General features: G+C 39.8%; 1 protein-coding gene across 6 annotated transcripts in view; it reads left to right on the top strand.

Annotated features, from left to right (window-relative positions):
- The window catches only part of hectd4 (HECT domain E3 ubiquitin protein ligase 4), a 180089-nt gene that overhangs the window by 66581 nt on the left and 91822 nt on the right, over positions 1 to 21686 (top strand). For 3 of the 6 annotated variants that reach the window (XM_033043699.1, XM_033043701.1, XM_033043704.1), the window contains exons 15-26: positions 4598 to 4703; positions 5917 to 6037; positions 9184 to 9312; positions 12718 to 12842; positions 14631 to 14784; positions 15376 to 15485; positions 15722 to 15929; positions 17273 to 17392; positions 17662 to 17766; positions 17912 to 18075; positions 19706 to 19948; positions 21470 to 21662. In XM_033043699.1, coding sequence (XP_032899590.1) covers positions 4598 to 4703; positions 5917 to 6037; positions 9184 to 9312; positions 12718 to 12842; positions 14631 to 14784; positions 15376 to 15485; positions 15722 to 15929; positions 17273 to 17392; positions 17662 to 17766; positions 17912 to 18075; positions 19706 to 19948; positions 21470 to 21662 — 1778 coding nt within the window. The remainder of the gene's footprint in view (positions 1 to 4597; positions 4704 to 5916; positions 6038 to 9183; positions 9313 to 12717; positions 12843 to 14630; positions 14785 to 15375; positions 15486 to 15721; positions 15930 to 17272; positions 17393 to 17661; positions 17767 to 17911; positions 18076 to 19705; positions 19949 to 21469; positions 21663 to 21686) is intronic. The other 3 variants (XM_033043702.1, XM_033043703.1, XM_033043705.1) reach the window with 2 other exon arrangements.

Genomic DNA, 21686 nt, shown 5'->3' on the forward strand with positions numbered 1-21686 from the left:
TGACCCAAGTCACCAAACTACATGAAATTTTCACATATTGTGTAAAAAAAATTATATAAATCACCCCTGAAACTCGATATGAAGAAGACTTGCACATTTTAATTAAATTAGAGAAAAACCCGAAAATTTTCGGGTAATTTTTAGTCCAATCAAAGCACGTTTAACATTGATTTGTCTGCCAGTTGGTCAATCACGCGCTTTGTTTCAGGCTAGCACACAAAATGGCTAAGGGGGCTTCACAGATGCCTGTTTTACTGGAGATTCAGATTTGTTGTTCTGTGGAATAAATGTCGTGGAAACTTGCAGTAGGTAATTGTATTTATTGGGAAAAGCATTAAAAAGGCTGAAGAAAGTGCTGCGAAGTGGATTAAAGTGCAAGAAAGCCTTGCACTTTAAGTCCCTGCTGAGGTCCTGGAACACAAAGATTTAGACAGCCAGGGACCAACTCTAACTAAAAGGTAAGATCTAACGTCTGAATTTATGAAAATCTATCTGTATGGAGTTTAATTAATTTAATTGCACCCTTTTATAATGTGAATAAATTCATTCATTCATTCACTTACTTCATTCATTCACTTACTTCATTCATTCATGAAATTGAGGGCCTAAACTATATGTATCCAAAACACAGTAAATTAAACATTGTCACTAATGCCAGCCTGTTGTACCGTAATAAGTCTTTAACAGCTAATCTCGGAGCTGCCTGCGAAAACTTAACGGGAAAAAGTGCTCCGATCGGGGGACATAGGTACTCGCGGTAAAGTGAAGCCGCGGTCTCAATTAATAAGCGGCCGATTCGCGAACGGGGAGCCGCGGATCATCTCCGCGGGGGGGGGGAAGGCTGTACATAGTGCCGTCTATAGCGGTCATTTTCAGACCCCCGACAACGGGGAAAAAACGGAGGGATATCTGACCATTTCTCACTGCAATGGAAGCCTATAAATAGCGATCGATATCCCTCCGTTTTTCCCCCGTTGTCGGGGGTCTAATAACGGCCGCTATAGACGGCACTATGTACAGCCTCCCTTCCCCCCCCCCCTTGCCCGCCCGCGGAGATGATCCGCGGCTCCGCGTTCGCGAATCGGCCGCTTATTAATTGAGACCGCGGCTTCACTTTACCGCGAGTACCTATGTCCCGCGGTCGGAGCACTTTTTCCTGGTAAGTTTTCGCAGGCAGCTCCGAGATTAGCTGTTAAAGACTTATTACGGTACAACAGGCTGGTATTAGTGACAATGTTTAATTTACTGTGTTTTGGATACATATAGTTTAGGCCCTCAATTTCATGAATGAATGAAGTAAGTGAATGAATGAAGTAAGTGAATGAATGAATGAATTTATTCACATTATAAAAGGGTGCAATTAAATTAATTAAACTCCATACAGATAGATTTTCATAAATTCAGACGTTAGATCTTACCTTTTAGTTAGAGTTGGTCCCTGGCTGTCTAAATCTTTGTGTTCCAGGACCTCAGCAGGGACTTAGCTTTCAAGGCTTTCTTGCACTTTAATCCACATCGCAGCACTTTCTTCAGCCTTTTTAATGCTTTTCCCACTAAATACAATTACCTGCTGCAAGTTTCCACGACATTTATTCCACAGAACAACAAATCGGAATCTCCAGTAAAACAGGCGTCTGTGAAGCCCCCTTAGCCATTTTGTGTTCTAGCCTGAAGCAAAGCGCGTGATTGGCCAACTGGCAGACAAATCAATGTTAAACGTGCTTTGATTGGACTAAAAATTACCCAAAAAATTTCGGGTTTTTCTCTAATTTAATAAAAAAATGTGCAAGTCTTCTTCATATCAAGTTTCAGGGGTGATTTATATAATTTATTTTACACAATATGTGAAAATTTCATGTAGTTTGGTGACTTGGGTCACGAAACTGCAGAATAAAGCTCCTCGGCCCACAGCCTAATAGCATGTATGCTGTGGGAAAATAGTTAAATTCACTTACTTTTCTAATTAATGTCAGGCCCCCAATGAGACAATGCTCCATCTGGTAGCTGTGCCTGATGTCACACCGAGTGGTCAGATGTTGAGTGTATGCAGTACACCAACATGTCATCTTTGTTGACAAACACAGGGACAAAATGTGAGGTCAGATGCAGCGGCCACCGTGGAATACTTACACTGTATTCTATACTTAAATCATGCAATGCACAGTTAGAACATGAAACAGTACAGCACAGGAATGGACCCTTCAGCCCACAATGTTTGTGTTGAACATGGTGCCAAGTTAAACTGATGTCATCTGCTTATACATGATCCATATCCCTCTATAAAGGCAGGTACGGGATACTGAGTTGGATGATCAGCCATGATCATATTGAATGGCGGTGCAGGCTCGAAGGGCCGAATGGCCTACTCCTGCACCTAATTTCTATGTTTCTATGTATTTCCTGTGCTTCCATGTGCCTATCTAAAAGCTTTTAAGTTGTGGAAACCTAGCATGTGCAATGCACTGCCAGCTGGTGGGGGGGGGGGGGGGGGGAATGGAGGTATCTACCGATCTGCAAGCAAAGTGTCCACAGGACTTTCACGTTTTGGGTCTGACGTGAAGCTCGTACTCTGTTTCTCTCCATAGATGCCGCCTAACCATCTCTGTTCTTCAGCGCTTTTCATTGTTTAGAAAACAAAAACAAACATTCAATTAATTAAATAAATGCACGGCTGTAAACATAAATAGGTTTACAGTTGATTTGCAATCTTTAATCATTTTTAAATTTTAAGAATCCTTTTGAATTTGGTGACATTGATAAATCTTTGGATATCTTTGACAGAAGGAAAACATTGCCATGTCTTTATCTGTTGGTGGTTTTCTCAGGTGTTCTTGTGCAGGGCTTACTTTGTCTCATCCAGGTAATTGGATGACTTTGCGTGAGACTGCTAGCCATAGGGACTCAATAGTATATCTGAAGAGTTGATGGGTGTGTGTAGAATTGGCGCTTAAGGTATTAAAGAATATGAAAAACTAGGAGCAGTAGTAGGTCACCAAGCAACTCAAGCCTGCCTTGCCTTTCAATCTGATCATCATGTAAACTGTGCTGGCCTCAAATCCTCTGCTGGGCCAATTCCCCTCGATTCCTCGATCTTTCAAATATTTATCTATCTCTGCCTTAAGTGCATGTAATGATCGGCTTCTACCTCGCTGGGAGACAGCAAATTCGAGAGATTTACTACCCTCTGAGAGAATAAATTTTGTTGGTCCTCAGTTTAAGATATTTTGTAGCTATGTCCACTTATTTATGACTCTCCCACGAGTGAAAACACCTCAATATCTACCCTGTGTAGAAAGGAACTGCAGATGTTGGCTTATACCGAAGATACAAAAGTGCTGGAGTAACTCAGCAGGGTCAGGCAGCGTCTCTAGAGAAAAAGGATGGGTGATCTTTTGTGTCAGAACCCTTCCTCAGACTGAATGTACTTTTACCCATCCTTTTTCTCCAGAGTTGCTGCCTGACTCCACACTTTGTGTCTATCAACAACTACCCTGTCCAGTCACCTCTGGATCATATGCTTGTTTTTCACCCAATCATTCAATCTATGCATTCCAGTACAGAATCACATGTGCCCATCATATATCATTTTCCACCAATTACATATCATGGGCAAACTTGGAAACATTGCATTCTATTCCCTCCTTTGGTCGTCAATGTAAATTGTAAGCAATCGAAGGCCAAGAACTGATCCCTGAGGTACTCCAATAGATATATCCCTCAAGCCTGATAAGGACCTATTTATTGTAAATCTCTGATAGCCAGTTTTCAATGCATGCTAACACACTTACTCCAATACCGTGGGTTATTAAATTTATGCAACCGCTTCTTATGAAGAAAATTCTATCACTTTAATGACATGAAACTGCAAGGATGTTGTTAGAGAAGGGAATTAAAAGATATTTATCCTGATGATAAGAGTGAGCATTTCATAGGACAAGAAAATTGGAAGGCACTGATTTAGACAATAGACAATAGGTGCCGGAGTAGGCCATTCGGCCCTTTGAGCCAGCATCGCCATTCAATGTGATCATGGCTGATCACCCCCAAGCAGTACCCCATTCCTGCCTTCTCCCCATATCCCCTGACTCCGCTATTTTTAAGAGCCCTATCTAGCTCTCTCTTGAAAGCAGCCAGAGAACCTGCCTCCACCGCCCTCTGAGACAGAGAATTCCACAGACTCACCACTCTCTGTGAGAAAAAGTGTTTCCTCGTCTCCGTTCTAAATGGCTTACTCCTTATTCTTAAACTGTGGCCCCTGGTTCTGGACTCCCCCAACATCAGGAACATGTTTCCTGCCTCTAGCGTGTACAAGCCATTAACAATCTTATATTTCAATGAGATATCCTCTCATCCTTCTAAACTCCAGAGTGTACAAGCCCAGCTGCTCCATTCTCTCAGCATATGACAGTCCCGCAATCCCGGGAATTAACCTTTTTAAAATTTAAAATTTATCTGACTGTTGTAGTGTTAGTTCAATTTTAAAGTTTTTATGACAGCTTGATTTAAAAGTTCTTATACTAGAACTGATAGAAACTGTTGTGTGTAACAATTACGTGTTTTATTTTTTTAAATAATTGAACTTGGTTCATTGTTGCAGGAGAGAGAAACAGTGGCCTTTGTCAACTGCGGGACATTATCTTGATTAATCTGGCTGAGCAACTGCAGAACAACCGATTTGGAAGCGAGGATGATGATCATTACAGGTATGCTGGCTCATTTACAGAGCAGATTCAAAAGGTTATGCTGTGCCAATGTTGCATCAATTCCTCAGCACCTTCTTGCCATCGTCTAGAAGTTAGAGCAGGAAAGTAGGCTTCCTCTGTGTCTCGAAATAGGTTAAAAATTGGTTCTGAACACTCATCAGAAAAGGATGTAAGACAGCGCCGGCACGAAGAACCAGGTGGCCTACTCCTGCTCCTGGTGTATTCTTGCGTTAATGATGTTCCAGAGAAGCTTATTCTCTCAGGTTTTCCACCATGCTGCAGTCTTGGATGTTACAGTCAAGAAGGATAACTACTGTGGAGAGGAATAAGGTTGCAAATGTTAAAGGGAGTAATGAATTAACTCTCATTGAATGAATTAACTCTCATGAATTAGTCTTAGCTTAATCCATTTTTTATCAATGCATTCCATCAAAGGTATTCCATCATTTTAGATTCCAGCTTCTTCCCGACCACTCACGCTAAGCTTACTGGTTGGTCATTCCCTGTTTTCTCACCTCCAAATGATGTGGTCACATTTGCTGCCCTTCAACTCATAGGAACTATCCCAGAATCTATACAAAATTGGAAGATAGTAGTTTTGAATCTGCCATCTCTGAAATAATCTCTTTCAAAACTCTGGAATGTAATTCACCAGATTCTTGGCATTTATTAGCTTTCAAGTTCACCAACTTTCTCGTACTATTTCTTTGACTAATACTGTTTGACTAACACTTCATTCATTTCCTCGTCCTTGTTAGACCCATGATGCATGGCCAATCTTTGACCATAGTGCCGCTTTCCTGCACTAATGCCATTTCCATTGCCTATAAATCTATTGATATCCGTCTTTAAAGGCAGTCGTCTTTTACTTGATGACTGGCAGTCTGTGGGGACCATTCTTGAATCTATGGAATTAACTTCTCTGCCATTTCCATATAGACCAATATTATTTCTACTTTTTTTATTCGCTTTTGGGATTTGGACCAATATTTATCACCCATCCCTAATGTCCTTGGAAAAAGATCTTCCCTGAACCATGACGCTTCTTATAATGGAAATGGTGCCCCAGGATTTAAAGTCAATGGCGATGAAGGACTGGTATATTTCCAAGTCAAGATGATGTGCTACTGATAGGATGCTCTGCAAGTGGTGGCGTTCATTTCCACATACTACATTTGTGTTGCATTCTCTTTTCTCTTTCCTACTTGTCCAGGCTGAATGATGAATTACTCCACTATATTCTGAAGATTGTTGTGCAAGATTCTTGTATCCTAATCACAAAGTGTCAGACCGTTTCCAAAGAAGAATTCATCAGGCTTCTTGCTACAGTGCCAGTGAGTAAACAAATGTGAACACAATCGTGTTTCTGTGAGCTGGGGTTTTTATTGACCCTGTCAGTAGAGGTGATGCAATATAAGACCGTAATTTTTTTTTAAGACCTGTAATTTCTGCTAAAATGATTGCTCAATATGTTTATAAAAGATTCTTACCTCAAAGGACTTTTGTGAAATTGGTCATCAGTGTAACTCTATGCCATTGCCCAGCTGTAGAGCGCTAATCGGCTGATTAAATTTAGAGAGGTTTCTCAATTCGCTTCACAGAATCGGAGCACCGCAGGCAAGGCCAACATTACTGAGAGTGAGGCCACTTTAACTCACTGTAGTCTGTGAGATGAAAGTACTCATACAGAGCGTTTAATTTGGGAACTCCAGTGTTACGACTCAGTAGGGAACTAATAGCTTTTATATTTAAAATTCATCCGTGTACAATTTGAGGAGATATCATCTAATGGTCTCCCAGGCCAGATGCTCTTGTCCTTCTATGCAAATTTGGGACTAGTAGTTTTGATGAGTTGCTGGAGTGCAGTTGATAAATAATATACGACCATGATGCATTGTCCCAGCAACGAGTCTGGTGAGGCCTGAGTAGCTTTGAACAGCAATGAATGGTCGTGAGGTAAATGATTAGCACTAGGATAACCTGTCTCTGACCTACGTTTGTAACCTCAATGTTTGCACGTAGTTTAAGAAAGCATGTATTTTGCAAGGCGTGTCTTATTTTTTGCCCCATGCTGTAATATTGATTTCTGTAGGAATAGACTGCTGCAGTATTCAAGTTACAAATAATATTGAACAAACTGCAATCATCAGCAAGCCTGTTGAATTCTGACTTGAAGGTCATTGATAAAGCAGCTGAAGGTGCTTGAGAGCAAGCCTGTACCCTGAGGATCTCCTTCAGTTTTATCCTGGAGCTGAGGTGATTGATCCCCAATAACCGCAAAGATCTTCCTTTTTGTAGAGCATGTTGGAGAGTTTTCCCAAAAGCAAAAAAAAATGTAGTTATCGGAAATTTGAAATGAAAGCAGAAAGTACTGGTGATAATCAATGGATGAGGCAGCATCTCTGGAGAGGGAAAGTTGACAAGCATCTCGCTCTTTGACAGTTCCGTGGGATTGAGGATGATTTGATCCTTGGCAGATCTGTTCTGAGGTTGGTGTCGGTGGTAATGCGATTTGTAGATCTCCAGAGAAAGATGGATCATCCTCTGTGTTTTTACAAGCCCTTTTGCCTTATATTTGATAGTGACTCACTGGCTCGGCCATTATTGTGAATAGGAATATTCTTGGAGTTGTTTTCACCAGTTCATATTCTGGTTATCTGGTTCAGATGCTGGTTTAAACCGAAGGCACAAAAAGCTGGAGTAACTCAGCATCTCTGGAGAGAAGGAATGGGTGACGTTTTGGGTCAAGACCCTTCTTCAGACGTAGCAATGCACCATCTCACAAACAACCCACCCCCTGCCCTGTCAAGTACCTCCTGCCGCTTTCAGCAGAATCTACGAATGACGTTGCCATCGTCACCTCCCTCAGAACTAATGGATCTGCCATGCAAGATTTTCAACAATTGAAACGTTAGAACTTCTGATGAGGATCTTCAACCTATGACATTAACTCAATTTATTTTCCCACTAATGCTGCCTAATTGCTGAGTATTTCCAGCATTTTTTCCTTTTACTTAGATTTCTAGCATCCACAGTTTTTATTTTGAGTTTCTATTCTGAGAACACTGGAGATAAGGATTGATCCTCACCTGCTGCACTGCTGTATCATCATCTCTATGTCCCTCAAACTTCTGTTGTGTTAGTCAGTGATGTTGGTCTCAAGAGAATCTGGGTGAGGACATTTTATTCCCCTGCCTAGAACACATTCTGTGTCTCGCTGCTTCCTATTGATGGCCAACAGCAGGAGGCTTATTTGAATGTGGCTTTCTCCATTTTGTGGAGAGAACCGTGCAAGGTCAACCATACTGGCATGGCTTGTCCCTTATTTGAATCTGATATCCACGACAGTGCCATCTGGTCAGCCTTTTTTATACCTGATGTGTTTTGAGGTAGTTGTTTGATGTAAATGGTCTAAGCGGACAATTAAGACAACATTGTAGGCAACAGGGCTGATGTAGGTCTAGTGTTGTTTTCCCTGGAAGACATTAATGAGCTGGATGGATTTTTATGGCAATCAATTTTATGGTCATCTCTATTAATAGCAGATTATTAATTTGACCATTTGATTTCTCAGCTGCCCTTCTGTGATTTGAATGTTTGCGCTGGGACATTAAACTAAGCAATGTAATAATTTAACCATTGTCATTCTGAACCCTTTGATTGCTTTTAGTATCCTGTTACTCGTGTAAGACGAGCTCGGCATGGAGGAAATTTGTAGCCGTGCAAAGGAAATGTAATGCAAACTTAGGTTCCAAATTATTTTGACTGAACTCCTTAAAGTGACGGTGATAATTGTGCAGGGCAATTTTTATTCCAGCTACATGAGTTGGTTGCATTTATGTGCCTGAACTTCATAGATGTAACAGTCTCAACTGCATTGAAGATTAAACTCAAATCTCAATACGATTTCTTAAACAAAGCAAAAATATGCTGGAGGAATTCAGCGGGCCATAGCACCTGTGGACAGAATGGACAGATGACATTTTGGTTCGACACCCTTCTTCAGACTCGGTCTTCTACAGCAGGATGTAAAAGGAAAAGCTCATCATACGCTTAACTTAAAATAAAAAATTAGGATAAATTTAAAACTCGAATGGCAATAAGTAATTCCATCTGGTAAATGTTATATCCCAGTCAGGCATGGGAATCCAATGGCTTCTTTGCAGGTGATTCTGGTTGTGATGTCCATGTGCAATCTTAATTACATATTTGCATGATGTAGTGGAATATCATCAGCTGGCAACAGATTATGCCACAATTCTTTGGGAAAAGAGCATGGAGTTCTTGGAAAAATTTGGAACAATTGTGTTAAAGGGATGTTTTTACATATTTTTTTAAAACATATCTAGCATTTTAAATGCTTACAATTAAAGTTAATGCATAATGTTTGGGTGTGTTCTCTCTTCCACCCCCTCCCCCCTTCCCACCACCTCTCTCTCTTCCTCTCTTTTCTGCCTGCCCCCTAACTCTTCCCTGACAGGTTGCATCGCCTTGCCTCCGTTATTTGATGGCAGTGCAGAATCATCTTCTCAGTAACACGATCTTGATCAAACCTGATGACCATGACGATAGTGACAGCTCCCTGCAAGGGGAAACATTGAAGGTACAGGTAAACACCAGGTTTCTATTCTGATAATGTTCTCCTTGTTCATTGTGCATAAAGCAAAGCTTGTCCGCCAGGACTGCTTTCTGCTGGGCTTAAGCTTTCATTGTGCTTTGAAAAACGTTAGCATTATCTCCATTGCCTTGTGGACATCATGTAGTGTAAAGAAGGTGGGGATTTACAGTAATGGTGGCTTTGGAATAATTGATGTCAAAATTGATGAAGAAAATTCTTCAATAATAATTGTAATAATTCCTCAAAGAAAGGAAAGATTTTTTTTGTTGATCCAATTATCCAATCTAATCCCTCTGTCAAATGACCATAACTACCGCTATTATAACACTTCGGAAGGTAAAAGGGGTCAGTTCACAAATGATCCCACACATCTGCTAACTCACTGTGATGAACGAAGAGGGGAGAAAAATCGAGTAAATTTGGCCAGCATTGGATAGCAATATCTTGAAAGTTTACAAAGTACTGACAGTACTAACATCAAACAGATGCAGTTGGTTTCAAAACTGATTAATATTTTGAACAGGCTTATGATTTATTGATTTTGACATCTACACTATATTTAACCTCATTTCTCACTCAATCTAGAAATCAGTTAAACACAAAGCTGGAGTAACTCGGCGGGACATTCAGCAGCAAATCAGTTAACTCCTTGTAAGGGTCTGTGAGGGCTATGAGGATAGTTATCTCTTTAGAAATTATTCTGGCTACTTCAGATTATTTTCTATATATACATTGCATTCCTTTATTTGAAAACTTCAAAATGTTTTTCCGACCGATGGATTATCTGAAAAATGCCTTGTTATCCTTCAAATATTGAGTGACCTATAGCTGGTGTTCTCGATTTCCAACTTTTATATTATTATTGCCAGGATACACTGAGATTAATGATAGTAATAAATAAATATTTCCCAATAATCCGTCATTTAAAAAAAAAAAAAAACCAGTGTCCTGAAAGAGATGTTTCCAAATGAAAATCAAAGAAATTTCATATGTTGGAAATCTGAAAGAAAATACTGAGGTCAGGCTGCATCTGTGTAAATAGAAACAGAGTTAACAACCACCCTTCATTAGAACTGTCTTCACTTGTCTCGCTTAACTGATTTGTCGCAAAAAATTTAGAGATTGTTGCGGGTCGCATCTTATGCTTGTGAGGGGGATTATAGTTTGGCAATTGGCAAATGTTACCCATTGTAATTTTTGCAGAGCTATTCTAATTGAGAAAAGAGGAGATGAATCAGGGATAATACATTTATTTTGATTTTTCACGATTGCTGATTTTTCATGATCTATTATGATCATATCCTAGTGTTTTTGTATAATTATTTCTAAACTGTTTACTATGTATTGCAACCTGAAATATTTGACAAATATATCTTATAAATCAATATGTCCGTACACTGAGAATAAAAAAAAAATATATTTTTGGGTGGCATGGAGGAAGGACTCTCTGGTATTCTTGGCAACATCCTCGTAAATCTTCTCTGCACCCGTTCCAGCTTAAAGGCATCCTCCTTTTTAGAGATAGGACTTGCCTACATATCTGCCAAGTAAGTATAAACTGAAGTTAAGTCCTCTTCTGTCTTTATTGCTCAGTGAGATCGCAGTAAGCTCAGATAGAAAGAGTTCTAGCAAGATCTCATTTTCACAAATCTTGTTAGCCATTATATTCTGGGTTTCATTCTTTGCTATTTTACAGGATCTCGTTCTCGGATTTAGTTTAGAAAGTCTGTAAAACATTCAATTAGAAAACGGGCCAAAACTTTAAATGAAAAAAAGTATCTGCGAAGCAAAAAACATGTTAATGTTTTTAGGCTGATAATTTCTGTATCAACCAAAAACATTAACAGCGTCTCTTCCTCAAATCCTTTTATTCTGCTAAATGTTTGTAGTTTTTGTATTTTAACATAGAAAACAGTTTGAACGCGTTTTTTTTAAATTAAGCTCTCGTTAAAGCATCATATTCCAGAAATGCATTGTATCCACTGCTAAATATTAACAGCTCCTCAGCAGTTAAGGATAGTATATTCCTTGCACTAGGCTCTGGTAGAGCTGCTGAACCCTTTTTTGGTAATTTATATCTGAATGAGTTGAGTTATGAAATATAAATATCTAAAAACACAATGATATAATGTGCTGGTGCAATAAGAAATCCTTTATTATGTCGATCAAGTCCCATCAGAGTTAACAATCACCATTTCCTTCATACGATTAATATGGTTACCACAATGAAGGTTGCTTCAAATGGTTCTTACAGTTTTCTCCCCTCTGTTATCACAGAGCAAGTTAGCAGATGCCTGGGAGCAGGATGTTGGGGGAAGATGCATATGAGAGGGTGGGAGGAGAAGAAAAGATTTGAATTCTTCAGCTTTTGTGTTTTTCTTTTGTTGCAATTTTGTTATTTCAGCAACTGCATAAAGGCTCATAGTAACCACATTGTTTCCTCACTTTTATTCTTATTGTGCTGATGCCTCCAGCCAAGTGTGCAATTTGTCTTTGTGTGTAACTAATTTTTGTAACTGGTTGTTCAAGCGTTTAGGAGCAAAACAACGCAATCCATTCCTTTATTCTTGTGAGTCACTGACAGCAGAAATGTGCTGAATATTTTGTATTCCTGATATGGAGGTATGCTACTCTTAACCATATAGAATCATAGTCATACAGCACAGGAATGGGTCTTTCCTCCCAACACGTCCATACTGACTAAGATATCCCATCTAATCTAGTCTGTTTACCTATGTTTGGCCCTCAGCCTTTCCTGTCTTACATACTTGTCCAAATGTCTTTTAAATGTTGTTTTCATACCTGCCTCAACTACTTCCCCATGGCAGCTCGTTCAAAATATCCACCAACCTCTTTGGAAAAGGTTACCCCTCGGGTTCCAATTAAATCTTTCCGCTCTCACCAGAAGCCAATGCCCTCTCGTTCTTGACACCCCGCTATGTGATCCCTGTTAGCCCTCTGAGCTCCAAGGAATAAAGTACTAGCCTGCCCAGCCTCTCCATGTAGCTCAGGCACACGAGTCCAGGCAACATCCTTGTAAATCTTCTCTGCACCAGTTCCAGCTTAATGCCATCCTTCCTATAAAAGATAGGATCTGCCTAGATATCTGCCAAGTAAGTACAGGCTTAGGTTAGGTCCTCTTCTGTCTTTATTGCCCAGAGAGATAGCAGAAAGCTCGGGTAGAACGAGTACGAGCAAGATCTAATTTTCACAAATCTTGTTAGCCATTGTAATCTGGGTTTCATTTGTATGCAATCTGTTGTATTCATTGGCCTAATGTTAATTCATATTTGACTGTCTTGGTTGATTTGATCATGAGTTGTAATTAGCCTTTTCTTGGAAGGATAGTCTTAACTGTATGACTCATTAACCTTGTGATTTTGATCCTGAATATAGGAGCTCCAGACCAGTATTTTGGCACTAGCCACCAAAATCCTAGCAGGCTGTGATGAAGTGCTTGAAAAACTCCAGCGGGTTACCACCTCAGTTATTAACAGTGAAATAGCTGACAAAGAGCATAGGTCAGTTGAGCAATTGTTTTTAACCTGTTGAATTTATTTCATTATAATACAAGGTATATTTCAAGGTTAATTGCAGGGGTGAACTTGGGCAGTGTATCCATTTTGTAACTAAGTGCCCTCTAGTGGCAATTAAAGCTTGATTTACTTGGTATGAGCTCACCCGCTGAGTTTCCCCAGCATTTTTGTCTATCTCCATTTAGACAATTTGGGCTATAGTTTATATTAACAATCAACAATCTTAACATTTTTTAAATAATTTTTGTTGATGATGAAGCTTTCTCTTTCCAAACGCATATCATACAACATTGGTTAGCATTGCAATGGTCTCATAACCATATAACAGGCAGATGTTTCCTTTGTAAGATTTATCTCCGTCTGCTCACCCACCTTCTTTGCTTCTCTGTGTATGACTCTCTTGGTCCCTCAATTGATCTCTGCCTCTCTTCATTGTGTACTCGTTCTCAGAATCCTCTGCACACTGTTGCTTACCTTATAGTACTTTAGCGACCACATGCACAGTGTTTCTCGGTCCTGTGAGCTTGTTTGCTCTTGTGCCTACTCATGTGCATTTTACTTTGCGGTCTACTGCTCGTTCTAGTTCCATCTGTAATTTTCCTTCAGTCCCTCTCTTGCTGCCTCTTTTCCCTCGTGCTCTAGTTCTAATTTGCTCTCTTTCAAATGCAAATAGTTTCAGCAGGCGAGATAAAAAAGTGATGTAATTCAAGATAATGAAGGGTGAGAAGTAGAACAAATATTTCCATTTGAAAAATATTGAAATGAGCCTCAAAATCAGGTCACGATGCAGTGAACATTCCAGAAGAGGAGAAGGCCAGTACCTTTGCTAAAATTTACCAACTGAACTGACTTATGCTGGGAGAACTGAATGCTGTTCGGGACTGAAACAAGTAGAAATGCCTTCATTCGCTGGAATTGTACTCCAGAGGTCTGTTCAGGTTCCGTCATTAAGAGTTTAGTTTGGAGATACAGGGTGGAAACAAGCCCTTCGGCCCACCGAGTCAGTGCTGACTAATGATCACCGGTACACTAGTTCTATGTTATCCCAGATTCGCATCCTACATACTAGAGGCAATTTACAGAAGCCAATTAACCTACAAACCTGCACATCTTTGGAATGTGGGAGGAAACCAGAGCACCCGGAGAAAACCCATGCGGCCACAGGGAGAACGTACAAACTCCTTACAGACAGCCCCCGTAGTCATCATCCAACCTGTGTCTCTGTTCCTGTGAGGCAGCAACTCTACCTTTGCACCACAATGCCACCCAATAGATTTTAGAATATTGGAGGAATTAATAGAAACGTAGAAAATAGGTGCAGGAGTAGGCCATTTGGCCCTTCGAGCAAGCAGTGCCATTCAATGTGATTATGGTTGATCATCCAAAATCAGTACCCCGTTCCTGCTTTCTCCCCATATCCCTTGATTCCATTAGCCCAGAGCTAAGAGCTATATCTAACTCGGAATTATAGGTCATCGTGAATGGGAGGGAATATCCCCCAAAATGACAAACTGTAAGAGTAAGGAGCTGATGGACTCAATGGCCTTCTGTTTTTGTGCATCAAACAATGAACAATACAGCAATGCAGAGATGACAGGATAATGATTGGAAATAAATCCCTTCTCTGGAGTACTAATTTCTATTCTGTTCATGTAGCCAAAAGATAACAATAAAGAGTAGAGGTCAAATAGGTCAATTAACTAGTTTGGTGCCTTGAGCCAAATGGCCCCTTTCCATGCAATAAAATAAAATTAAACTTGTTTTTCATTGCAGGCTGAAGGGCTTGGAACAAATCACTAAGGCTACTCTGCTGGGCCATTTGCTGCCAGTATTGCTCACCTCACTGATGCACCCAAATCTCCAGACATTGACCATGGCAGATGCACTCATGCCACAGCTTGTTCAGCTTGTTCTCTACACCAGCCAGGTATGACTTGCATTATGAGGTTTGATCTCTTGGAATATCCATTGACAACAACTGGAATCTCAACGTCACAATGAAAGTGATTGAACCGAGAAAAATTATGTTTTGTATTAACCCCAATTATTTTCTTGATCCCTTATTTATTTCATGTAATGTGGTTGTATGCACTTCCTCAGTATATAGTTTATTTAGCACACACTCTACTCCTATCTCCATGCCTGTATGCGTGTGTCTGTCTCTCATTTTTCCTCTCTCGCTTTCGCTTGCCTTTTACTCTTTTTTGCTCACCTTTTACTCTCCCTTTCTCTCACCTACCTTTTGCTTTCGCTTTCCCTCACTTGCCGTTTGCTTTCTCTCACACTGTCTCTGACTTGAGGGTGTGAGCTGAGTTTGTATTAAATCATTCTAATTTGTAGCATAACAGCTACTGTACCCTCATTATTTGTACTTCTAAAATTTATAAATTGAATGGAAGCTACACCGTTGTTGCAGAGGTTGATTGAATCATTTTTAAGGTGAATGAAACTTAGTTGCTCCACTTGTCTTGGATTCATTACGAGTATGTAAAGTTTAAGACACTCTTCTCTTGTTTAGACCGCCTTGCTGTTGAAGACACAAACTCCCGTTTTCACAGATATTGGTGATGATCCCTATTTAGGAACTGAACAGAGCCAGAAGGGGAAAGTTCCGTTGTTGGATGACAGGTGATGAAAGTTAATATGGTTTAATGGACAAGATGCAATTTTAGTTGAGACACAAGAAACTGCAGATGCTAAAACCTTTTCAATATGGGGGAGCTAGGCGTTGACTGTACTCCCCTATTGCCATTTCTATTTGTTTCAGACTTAATTCAGTCATTTGAATTGGTTTGGGCTTGTATTGAACTTCCTTAGTTGAGTTGTAACTGTTGGAGTACTGCTGAATGGATTCTTTATGTTAGGAGCTACCGTATGCTGGAGGAAAAGGAAGAGCCTGGCTTTCTGACTGGATTGAAGATCCCTGCACCATGGGCAGCTGGGAAGACGGTAGAAACGGTCCATCCTGTGAGAGACAATTACAAGTTCAAAGAGACGGTGCACATTCCTGGTGCACGCTGCCTCTATCTGAGGTTTGACACCCGTTGCTCCTCCCAATATGATTATGACAAGGTAAATCGGAACAAAATTAATTTTCAAATTGCTAACACTTTGAGTACAGTAAGGCGGGTGTAATCCTGTTTATAAAAATTGTAGTAGAGAGATTGGGAGAGCTGATCCTGTGGACAAAATACTGCAAATAAACCCCAAGGGCCCGATGAGCTAGGAAATTCATATTTCCAAATTTTATGTTGATGCAAAACCGAGCAGGAGGATGGAAAGAGGTTTCAATGAATTTTGGACAAACTGTGAATGGCCAAGGACATTGGCAGCAAATAGTTAGAAAATATTTGTCCATATCTCCATTAAACCTCTGCATCCTCCTAGAGGACTTGAGAACAGCAATAAAGATGTACCCATGCATTTGGGGCTTTGGTAAGACAATAGCTGGATATATCCGCCATAGAGGGAGTGCAGCAAAGAATCACTGATGGTTCCAGAGATGCTAGACCAATGAGTAGACCATTTATGACTGAGGTGAGGAAAGGTTTCTTGATGCCGAGGATGTTGAATCATTCAAATCTTTACCTTGACTCAATCATTGAGTTTATTCAAAACAGATTTATAGATTTCAGAATATTAAGGGGACCCGAGGAAAAGGGCTTGGCACAAGCAAATGTCACAAGCAAATATATGATCTTGCCATGATCTTTCTGAAAGGAAAAGCAGGCACAAGGGACACCTGTTCCTATCTATGATTCAATTAGCTGTGCAACACTCTCACATGTCTTGTTACAAAAAATCACTTAATATTATCATTGAAATCGATGCAAAGCAAAAAGAATAGATAAAAACACAACAAAACAAGAACTTTTCCATTTACAGTTAAAAAGTTAACTTGCCCCAAAGACTTCCACTGACTCTAGTGAAACAGTGATGCTTCAGTGTTTTAGCAACAGCAGAACACCTAAAGGCTCTGTCTTTCCTTTAGCTTATATTAATGGCTTTATTTCAAAAATGGTCAAATTTGTCCATCTCTTTCAAGTTTTGCATGTCAGGTTTTACTGTCTTCCTACTTGAAATTATTGTCCATTGCATGTGCAAAATCTAATTTCTATAGTAGAAAGCTTTTGAATATCTTTTTCTTTGAATGAGTGGTCCTTATTCTACATTACATATGTTTTCATTTGGTTTGAACTTAATTTTATGATTTGTATTCATTCAGGGTGTTATGAATTTAACTTTATTAACCGGTAGTATTTTGTAATTCTTGGCATCATGTTCGGTACAGATGTTGTGGGCCGAAGGGCCTGTTCCTGTGCTGTACTGTTCTGTGTTCTAATTCTCAGTAGTCTGTTTTTAATGTTTCGGTGGGATATTGCTATTCTTCAATAATGTGTAATGTATTTTTGCAGCTGGTGATTTATGCAGGTCCAAACACAAATAGCAGGAAAGTAGCAGAATATGGAGGTAATACCTTGGGATATGGAAGTCGCAGTGTTTTGGGAACAGGTTGGCCTAAGGACTTGGTCAAGGTAATTATATAGGTAAAATGAAGAATTTTGATAATGAGTAAGTTTATATACATTTTTTTGAGAGATACAATAGTTCTCCCATGAATGTAGTTTTGAAGTAAATTTAGATTATTTTGCGGAGAATTAAATTAGTTAAACAGGTACTGAGATGAACTGGTGAATTCTGATGAAAGGACAAAGATATTGCATTAAAAACAAATTTTGTTTAAACTGAAGCCACTGGACTGTCTCAGGTCTGAAATTAAATCATAGGTATTTATGTTTATTAGGTTGAGGGGGACACAGTTACATTTTCTTTTGAGATGAGGAGTGGGCGAGAGCACAACACGCCTGATAAAGCCATGTGGGGATTTGCTTGTACAGTTCGAGCCCAGGTAAGGTACATAGTTTGTTTCTATTTACTTGTCACATGTATTCAAGGGTCATCTCTTATCGTTACAAATTTACCTCAGTTGCTTTTGCCAGATTTTGATTGGTTTTTAAAACTTCTTCTTGCTTTGATTATTTGGTTGGTCACAGGAATCGTCAGAGGATGTTTCAGGAGGGCTTCCTTTCCTTGCTGATCTTGCACTGGGACTTTCTGTATTGGCCTGCTCCATGCTTCGAATCCTTTATAATGGACCGGAAACAACTAAAGAGGAGGAAGCATGTCAACAACTGCTCAGATCAAAGCTGCTGCAGAGGCAAGCAAGTCTCAATTGTTTTCTTAAGAGGAGATGCACTTGTTAGAGGGAAATGAACAGTCGATGCTTTGAATCGGGGACCTTCATTTGGACTGGTTCCAAAACACCAACTGTTCATTTCCCTCCACAGTTGCTGCTCAACCCAACAGTTCCTCCAGCAGATTGTTAATTGTTTTTTCACTTGAAAAATTTGTCCTTCCTTCGCATTTGAAGGGTGTCTTTAGACTTTTACGTTACGATACAGCATGGAAACAAGTCTCCGGTCCGCCGAATCCCCGTCGACCAGTGATCACCCATACACTAACACTATCATATACACTAGGAACAACTTACACTTTTACCAAAGCCAATTAACCTACAAACATGTGGGCCTTTGTAGTATGGGAGGAAACCGGAGCACCCGGAGAAAACCTATAAGGTCACAGGGAAAACGAACAATCTCCGAACAGACAGCACCCGTAGTAAGGATTGAACCCGGCTCTCTGGTGCTAAAAGGCAGCAGCTCTACCGCTGTGCCACCGTGATGCCCCTGATTCTGTCATCATTATGTATTTCTCTGATTTGTCTTATGCTCTAGTTAATGAGCTGTTCAAATGAATAGCTCCCTATATTGAAAGATGAAATTGCATAAATAAGTACTTTCTTAAAACTTGACGGTTATAAAGCACAGTTTAAAAATATGTAATATTCTGTGCTTTAATCATTCTTTGATACGGGAATAGTTGTTTAAATTGAATTAAACGTTCTAATTTCTGCAAATGGATTCCTCTAGTTTTGTTTGCCCAGGTTTGTATTGAAGAATAAATGTTCATGATCAGAAAATGAGATAGCTATTTAGCATGCTGAGAACTGAAAGAAGGCTTGCCTCACGAAGGGTCTAATGAAAAATTAGTTCTCTAGAGATTGGACCCCAAACACTGGACCTCCCTCAATTCTGTACTCAATTGAGTTTCTCATCCAAAACCTGAGAAATTCTGGTACTATGACACTGTATCTTTCAGCATAATGATTCCATCTTGTCAGATCCACTGTGTATTTTTAGATTTTGAACATCTGCGGTATTTTGCTAATGCATTATGTAATTAAATCCATTATCGGAACAGTAATAATTTTAAAATGGTTTCATAGTTTAAAGCCAATCCCACTAAAATATGTAATTACTGGAAATGGGTTCCACTCATTATCATTCATTACTAATGTGACTAGAATATTTCTTAAATTGTATTTTGAATATTATAAATTTTTATTAAGGAGGAAGCTAAGGATTTAATGCATAGCAGTTGTGATGTCTTAGATCAGATATGATTTACCACAGATTGGCTGCTCCAAGGTGCATTAAGATGAATCCGATAGAAAGGAAAATATTTGTCAAGGCTTCGGGGAAAGTGAGGGAATGCGGCTGACCTTCCTCTTTAAAGACATGGCACAGACTCCAAAGTTTAAATGATTTATATCTATGGATATTGTCATGTACATTGGAAGTCAGAAAAGATTAACTTATTCTTGAAAATTGGAATAATTCAAACCCATCAACAATTCATATTGATGAACATACACATTTACAAGAATAATTGTGCACTTCCTATGCTAGAAGTGAATTTTAGAAACTTTTCATATCTTTTGCTGACAGGTGCCAGTGGCAGGTAGAAGCAAATGGTGCCTTGTCTCCTGCTTTGACTCCAAGTCCCTCTCCCCTGCCACTGACTATCGAAGAGGACCGGGAGTTCACATATCCTTGCGATGCACTTGCACCTCCACTTCCAGTCACAGGGCACTACTTTGACTTGCCAAGAATACGTCTGCCTCCAGGAATAATGGGGAAACTGAGGGAAATATCTGGCAGAGCAAGACCTCAATTCAGGCCGAGTATAAAGTGAGTGGATTTCTTTATTTGTCAGTATGTATTACGCACAAAGAGACTTTGGTGCACTTGTACTAGTGAAAGTGTACATGTTCATGGAAAGAATATAGAAGGGATTGTTGAATATTTCGGATAACCAGTCAGTTCTACACGCCAGCGGTATGAACATTGATTTCTCCAATTTCAGATAGTCCTTGCTTTCTCCCTCTTTCCCCTCCCCTCCCCTTCCCAGCTCTCCCCCAGCCCACTGTCTCCGCCTCTTCCTTTCTTCCTCTTCCTCTTCCGCCCCCCCATCCCATCTGAAGAAGGGTCTCGACCCGAAACGTCACCCATTCCTTCGCTCCATAGATGCTGCCTCACCCGCTGAGTTTCTCCAGCATTTTTGTCTACATTCAGTTCTATAATGCTCTTTTCTGTTTGATCACTTGGAGGTACTTGCTCTTTGGTCTAGTGCCATGGGTGACAGCTTCCATCTGATTTAAAACCTAGATAATAAGGACATCAGAGTATATTGCCCAGTTTTTCCCTTTACTGACTATTCCCTTTACTGACTTTCCCTTTACTATTTGTAAACTTCCCTGCAGCAGTTAAGGGATAGCATCTGGAAAACATGTTGAATTTCCACCTTTCAAATAAGCCACTAGAGTAAATTTACTATTGTCCCAAAACAGGTCAGTTAGCAAAGGCTGGTGATCAAAGCTGGGATAGTTGTGATTTTCCAAGATAAGTGTAATGTCATTCAGGGTGCTTGACTTTGTGAGATGTTCATTTTGACACAATTAACAGTAACATTTATGTTGTTTGGCATTTTTTAAATATTCCTGGCAGCAAGGATTTAAAAAAAAAGTTTAATAAGGGAGGGTGAATAAGGGGAAATGAGCCACCCCTGCGTAGTTGGGGGCTATGGGCGAGTGCTGGGATATTGTGTTGGGGGAACGGGTGAGTGCTGGAATATTGCATTGGGGGACGGGTTGCGTTGGGGGACCAGGCCTCTCCCGTGGGGGCCTATGGGTGTGTGGTGGACCAGGCCTCCTGTATGACAAGGACCCAATGGGTCCCAGTTGGTCTAGTATATTAATAAATCTTTTTACACAGTGCCCCTTTTTCTCTTGCATTACTCATTGGCTCTAAAATATGGAAGCCCATCTTTCAAGTTGCAAGTTCCATACAAAAATTCTCATTTTCTTTCTAGATAATTTGCTGCAAATTCCTACAACTGTTGTTAAATATGATATTTTTGTCAAAATATGCTGACCATTCTAGATAAAGAAAAAGCTTGTTCAGGGTCAGTGCATTAGCCTGTTAATAAAATGTGCCTATGTAGAATTCCATTCCTTCTCTCCAGAGATGCTGCTGACCTGCTAAGTTATTTCAGCATTTTGTGTCTCCTTGTTTGATAGGATGTTTTTTGGACTGAGGCCATCTAGAATCTTACTTGTCCATCTTGAAATTATTCAAGTTATATTTTTAGGAAAGAAGAGGGATTACTCACTCCCTGCTGATCTTTTTTTTTTTTTTACCTTTTGATTGCAGGGAAGTGATTCAGCCTGACGTGATGGAAGAAATGGTGGTGTCATGTGTGATCAAGCATTTGAATCTGATTGATGCACTGCAGTCGCTGATTAATTTCCAATATCGAGAAGAACACTTGGAAGAATACGACCTTCTGTGTAAAATAATGGGGGAAACATTCAAGAAACTTAATGCAATGGAGAGGCAACTTCAGGTATTGCTGGGTCAGAAAAGAACG

Source organism: Amblyraja radiata, chromosome 25 (genome assembly GCF_010909765.2).
Source record: "Amblyraja radiata isolate CabotCenter1 chromosome 25, sAmbRad1.1.pri, whole genome shotgun sequence".
Lineage (NCBI taxonomy): Eukaryota > Metazoa > Chordata > Chondrichthyes > Rajiformes > Rajidae > Amblyraja > Amblyraja radiata.